Source organism: Cucurbita pepo, chromosome LG17 (assembly GCF_002806865.2).
Source record: "Cucurbita pepo subsp. pepo cultivar mu-cu-16 chromosome LG17, ASM280686v2, whole genome shotgun sequence".
Lineage (NCBI taxonomy): Eukaryota > Viridiplantae > Streptophyta > Magnoliopsida > Cucurbitales > Cucurbitaceae > Cucurbita > Cucurbita pepo.
The window spans coordinates 4,862,681-4,868,453 of NC_036654.1; the positions used below are offsets into that span (position 1 = coordinate 4,862,681).

The window sequence follows — 5,773 nt, forward strand, 5'->3', positions numbered from 1 at the left end:
TTTTGTGTCTATTCCTTATTTTATATTTTAACTAGTAAGTTGTGTCTATTCGTTATTTTATATTTTAACTAGTAAGTTGTGTTTTAAATTCCTTTATTTTATTTTGCGAAAAATTTATCGTATTTTTAGAGTTATTGAGTCAGCACAATCCTATTATGAACGGAGAAATAAATTAGATGATGCATTGGGAACGTATAGGACAGATAAAGCTGTTTATGCCTTTTGTGACTATGAGTTTGAAGGACAAGAATATTGAAAGCCAATTATGAACGGACTTAAGTGCAATAATTAAACAAAATAAGAGGAAAAGAATCTTCACATATTTTAAAACTAGCTTTAATAAATTTGCATTTTGCCTTCATTACGCTCCATGCGACTTACAACCAAATTCTTTTCAATAATTCTCTGTTTGAACCAAATTCTTTTCAATAATTCTTTGTTTGAACCAAATTCTTTTCAATAATTCCTTGTTTTTAATAGAGGATTAAAGTAATGNAAAAAAAAAAAAAAAAAAAAAAAAAAAAAAAAAAAAAAAAAAAAAAAAAAAAAAAAAAAAAAAAAAAAAAAAAAAAAAAAAAATAAATCCGAGGGTGTAGAATGCATCCAATCCAGAGCGGAAGATTAGATGGGGGGAGATGATTATTCTAGAACCCCCCAGGCCCCAACCCACGTGTCATTACCTAACCCTCACCTTTTCTTCCAAAACCCTTTCCTCCTCCTTTCTCTCCTCCTTCTCCTTCTCCTTCTATCACACCAAACTCAGTCTCCCCCCAATTTCCTAGCAACCTCCATTTTCATTCTTCTTCCTCCCAATTCTTTTCCATTTCTCCTCTCATCCCCCTTTCCTCCTCTCCTTTTCATTCTCATTTTACCTCCTTATTTTCTTCCCTTCTCCTCTGTAATTTCCTTCTTTTAATGGCTGCCTCCACTGCCCAGATCCATGCCCTGGGACCTTCTTCCTTCGCTCCGCCCTCCATTCCAACCTCTAACCATCTTCCTCCACGGACTGTGTTCTTCGGCCAAAGACTCCGCAATTCTTCTGCTTTTCCTACCCCCACTTTTTTTAAGTTCAGGACCAATTTTAGCCGTAGGAGTTCCACTGTCAGGCCATTGAAGGTCGTCAGTGAGAAAGTTGTGGGAATCGACCTTGGCACCACCAACTCAGCAGTGGCCGCTATGGAAGGTGGGAAGCCGACTATTGTAACCAACGCCGAAGGCCAGAGGACGACTCCATCGGTGGTGGCCTACACTAAGAACGGAGACAGGCTTGTGGGTCAAATTGCGAAGCGACAGGCGGTAGTAAACCCTGAGAATACTTTCTTTTCGGTGAAGAGGTTTATTGGTAGAAAGATGTCGGAGGTGGACGAGGAGTCCAAGCAGGTCTCCTACAGAGTAGTGCGCGACGAGAATGGAAATGTGAAGCTAGAATGCCCCGCGATTGGGAAACAATTTGCCGCTGAAGAAATTTCAGCTCAGGTTACTTAATTGTTTTTTTTTTTTTTTCTTATCATCGTATGTTCATTTTTGGCTTCAAATTATATGGTTGGTTATAATGGTGAACTGAAGATGGAAATTTCTTTAGATCTCTTTAGGATTACGAGCTTTGGTTATTGAATTTAACTCTATAATGCGTTGGGTTAGGTGAAACATAATCTATTATTCAAGCACGCTGAAACATATTATTTCTTTCTTTTTCACGCGTTTGGCGTTTGGCGTTTGGCGTTTGTTTAGGTCTTAAGGAAGCTGGTGGACGATGCTTCGAAATTTTTGAATGATAAAGTAACCAAGGCTGTGGTGACAGTGCCTGCCTACTTTAACGATTCCCAAAGGACGGCCACAAAGGATGCTGGTCGGATTGCCGGTCTAGAAGTTTTGCGTATTATCAATGAACCCACGGCTGCTTCATTGGCATATGGATTTGAAAGGAAGAGCAATGAAACTATCTTGGTGTTTGATCTTGGTGGGGGCACTTTTGATGTTTCAGGTACATTTTTTGGCGTTCATGGCTCCCTGATTATACTTTTCCCTTTACGTTGCTATATGATATCGCATGTACTAATTCTGGAACCTCTTTTATTTTATATGTAGTGCTTGAAGTGGGTGATGGAGTGTTTGAAGTGCTATCTACTTCGGGAGATACACATTTGGGTGGCGATGACTTCGACAAGGTTGGATTTCTATTGGACTAACAATTTTACCAAGCATACTTTTTTTTTACATATGCGTAAAGTTTGACAAATCTAAACCTCCTATGATTATATTCAGAGAATTGTGGACTGGCTCGCTGCAGATTTCAAGAGGAATGAAGGCATAGATTTGCTGAAAGATAAACAGGCTCTTCAGCGGCTCACTGAGACAGCTGAGAAAGCGAAAATGGAGCTGTCTTCTTTGACTCAGGCCAACATTAGGTACATAACATAATATATATTCTAGTTGTCTGTTGTTGACCTGAATTGTTCTGTGTTTCTTTATCTTAATCTTTAATATTACACTTTGATAAATGGGAATTTTCTTTCAGTCTGCCTTTCATCACTGCCACGGCAGATGGGCCCAAGCACATTGAGACCACTCTTACAAGGGCCAAGTTTGAGGAATTATGCTCAGATCTTCTTGATAGGTACCTTCATTTTTTTTCATTTTTTTCATTTTTTTTTAAAAGAATGAATCTTAAATCACTGACTGACGAGATCAATTTATAAAACAAAATGTTTTAAGAACAAGGGAAAAAAAAAGTCGCACAAGCTTCTAACATATTATATTTGTTTTAATTGGTTTCTTACTTAGGCTTAAGACTCCAGTGGAAAATTCGTTGAGGGATGCAAAGCTCGCGTTTAAAGATATTGACGAGATAATTCTTGTGGGTGGATCAACACGTATTCCAGCTGTTCAGGAACTTGTCAAGAAGCTGACTGGGAAGGAACCAAATGTCACTGTCAATCCTGATGAAGTTGTTGCTCTAGGAGCTGCTGTTCAGGTAGGTTCAGAACTGCGCTTATTTGCTTGTCATTGTGTGTCTCTCTATTAACCTCACTTTCTGGTGGTAAATGTCTTCAAAGATATTGATGTCTTAAACCGTATAATTTGGGAACTCAATTAAGGAATGTTACATATGAGCTTTCTTTAATCTATAATGGACGTGGAGGGGGATTTTATCAAATAAACCCATACATTTATATGTGATAGAAGAGTGGATTATTGTTGGTGTTTGTAGGCTGGTGTGTTGGCCGGAGATGTTAGTGACATTGTGCTGCTGGATGTGAGTCCGCTATCTTTGGGTCTTGAGACTCTTGGTGGTGTAATGACTAAAATTATCCCGAGAAATACTACACTTCCTACCTCCAAATCAGAGGTCTTCTCTACAGCCGCTGATGGACAGACCAGCGTTGAGATTAATGTTCTTCAAGGAGAACGAGAGTTCGTGAGAGATAACAAATCACTTGGTAGCTTCCGACTAGACGGTATACCACCTGCGCCACGTGGGGTTCCCCAAATTGAAGTCAAATTTGACATTGATGCCAATGGAATTCTCTCGGTTACTGCAATTGACAAAGGCACAGGCAAGAAGCAAGATATCACCATTACTGGTGCTAGCACATTGCCAAGTGATGAGGTACGATTTAAGGCTTTGCTGCTTTTGTGAGCCCATATTTTGATTGCCTTGTTAATGAACGGGAAGAAAAATGTACGCACACAGGTGGAGCGAATGGTTAGCGAAGCGGAGAAGTTTGCAATGGAGGACAAGGAGAAGAGAGATGCTATTGACACGAAGAACCAGGCTGATTCAGTTGTGTACCAGACAGAGAAGCAACTGAAGGAGCTTGGAGACAAGGTGCCTGGGCCAGTGAAAGAGAAGGTGGAGTCAAAACTTGGGGAATTGAAGGAAGCAATTTCAGGTGGCTCAACCCCTGCCATTAAGGATGCTATGGCTGCTCTAAACCAAGAGGTGATGCAGCTCGGGCAATCCTTGTACAATCAGCCTGGTGCTACTGCTGGACCGAGCGCTGAAACCGAATCAGGGCCTTCCGAAACATCGGGCAAAGGAGGACCTGAAGGAGATGTTATTGACGCGGATTTTACTGACAGCAAATGAGGACATTAAAATTGGTCCCCTCTTCTGGATAGAAATTTTTGGGTTCTCGTGAGGCTCAGATTTATATTGCAATTTGATTTTTACGGGGCAGATTGGATTGGTGTGTTGGTTTAGTTGGGAGCAGAGGGTTTGTTATTAGCCACTGCCCCATGATATCAGTTTTATAAATTACGTGATCTCTGTAAGAGAAAAGAAAAATGCTTCTTTACAAGGACTGGTATCAGCTAAAATTTGAGTGGCAGCTGTAACTTCCAAAATTTTCCTTACAGATTAATTTCACGGTACATGGCCACACTAGCATGCGAGTTACACAACTTATAGGCTTTATGTAACCAAATTTGAATTGTGGATTGCTACATTCAGATGCAAAGTTCGAAAGAGTTTATATAAAATTTTCCTTTTGAATGAGGGGTGACACAATAGAGTTCAATATTTAAATAAGAAATACATTTGAATTTTGCATAAAAAACAAAATAAATTGGAGGTTGGGTCAAATGCAAAATACAAAACCAATTGTAACATAATTCTTGAAGAATGCTTACACATTTACGACTCTTATGACTACAATATTTAGCTATATTTAGTAAGTAGCTTAACATTAGGCTTTAATCAATTTCTGCTATGATTAAATTCCACATCTCTAGGTCCTCACTACCCTAACATTGGGCTTTAATCAATTTCAGCTATGGTTAAATACCACATGTTTAGGTCCTCAATGTCACAATCGCACTCTTGATGACAGCGGACTTGTGATTGTGCGGCACTCACTTTTCAACGACAAGTGAGCTAAGCCAATTCGATCTTACGTCGCCTACGGCCAAGCGACGTATGCTCGAGCCTCTGGCCTCAGTTTAAGGTTTAAAAAGAAGGTTTTAGAAAACGAGAGCAGAGAGAGATTTTCGAAAGAGAGATTTTGAAAGAGACGTTATATATGCAAGCAAGAGAGTAACAACAACGGCTCACAGTATATAACTATTGAGAGAGTAACAACAACGGCTCACAGTATATAACTATTGGTAGGGAGAAGTTGACAACTAGTCATATCCCCTATAGGGTATATAACTATTGGTAGGGAGAACTAGTCATATCCCCTATAGGGTATATAACTATTGGTAGGGAGAAGTTGACAGTATTGGTAGGGAGAACTAGTCATATCCCCTATAGGGTATATAACTATTGGTAGGGAGAAGTTGACAACTAGTCATATCGTCTATAGGACATTCTGAGTCATTTCATGTTTGGCAGGCCTAGACATGATTTTTCCGAAACGTCCTACTTCCTAGAAATACAAAAGTAAAACACTAGAACATGGAAAGACATAAAGGGTTCGGCTTGTCATGGGCATGCGGCCATGGGCAATACGCCTTGGACGAGCATGACCATGACACTCAACTCTCTAGGACTAATTTGGGCCAATTTTTGTGGAGTATTTCACCCTTTATTTCTCTATTTCTTGAGTTTTGACATCATCGAGTTCATTACTGAACTACTAACCCTATCGAGGCGAGTTTATGAGCTAGCACTATCTAGGCACTCATAATCTCATGTGTCTCATACTCGGCTCCCTCAAGGCAAATTTATACCTAGCTTAATTTTCTAAGGTGTCTCCCGGGTAAAGTAGTTTTCAATTGAATTGTTATTTCTCGTGTCATGCATCTATAAGGAGCGACCTCTAATTTTTTT

The 5,773-nt window shown here is 39.6% G+C and overlaps 1 protein-coding gene across 1 annotated transcript; it reads left to right on the forward strand.

Moving 5' to 3' along the window:
• Positions 1-685: 685 nt before the first annotated feature.
• Positions 686-4,384, forward strand: LOC111778555 (stromal 70 kDa heat shock-related protein, chloroplastic-like). Its single transcript, XM_023658457.1, has 8 exons — positions 686-1,476; positions 1,732-1,984; positions 2,089-2,168; positions 2,266-2,408; positions 2,519-2,617; positions 2,785-2,974; positions 3,212-3,610; positions 3,695-4,384. Exons 1-8 carry the CDS (start codon positions 916-918, stop codon positions 4,088-4,090), a joined length of 2,121 nt encoding a protein of 706 aa, XP_023514225.1. The 5' UTR covers positions 686-915; the 3' UTR covers positions 4,091-4,384.
• The last annotated feature ends 1,389 nt before the right edge of the window (positions 4,385-5,773 follow it).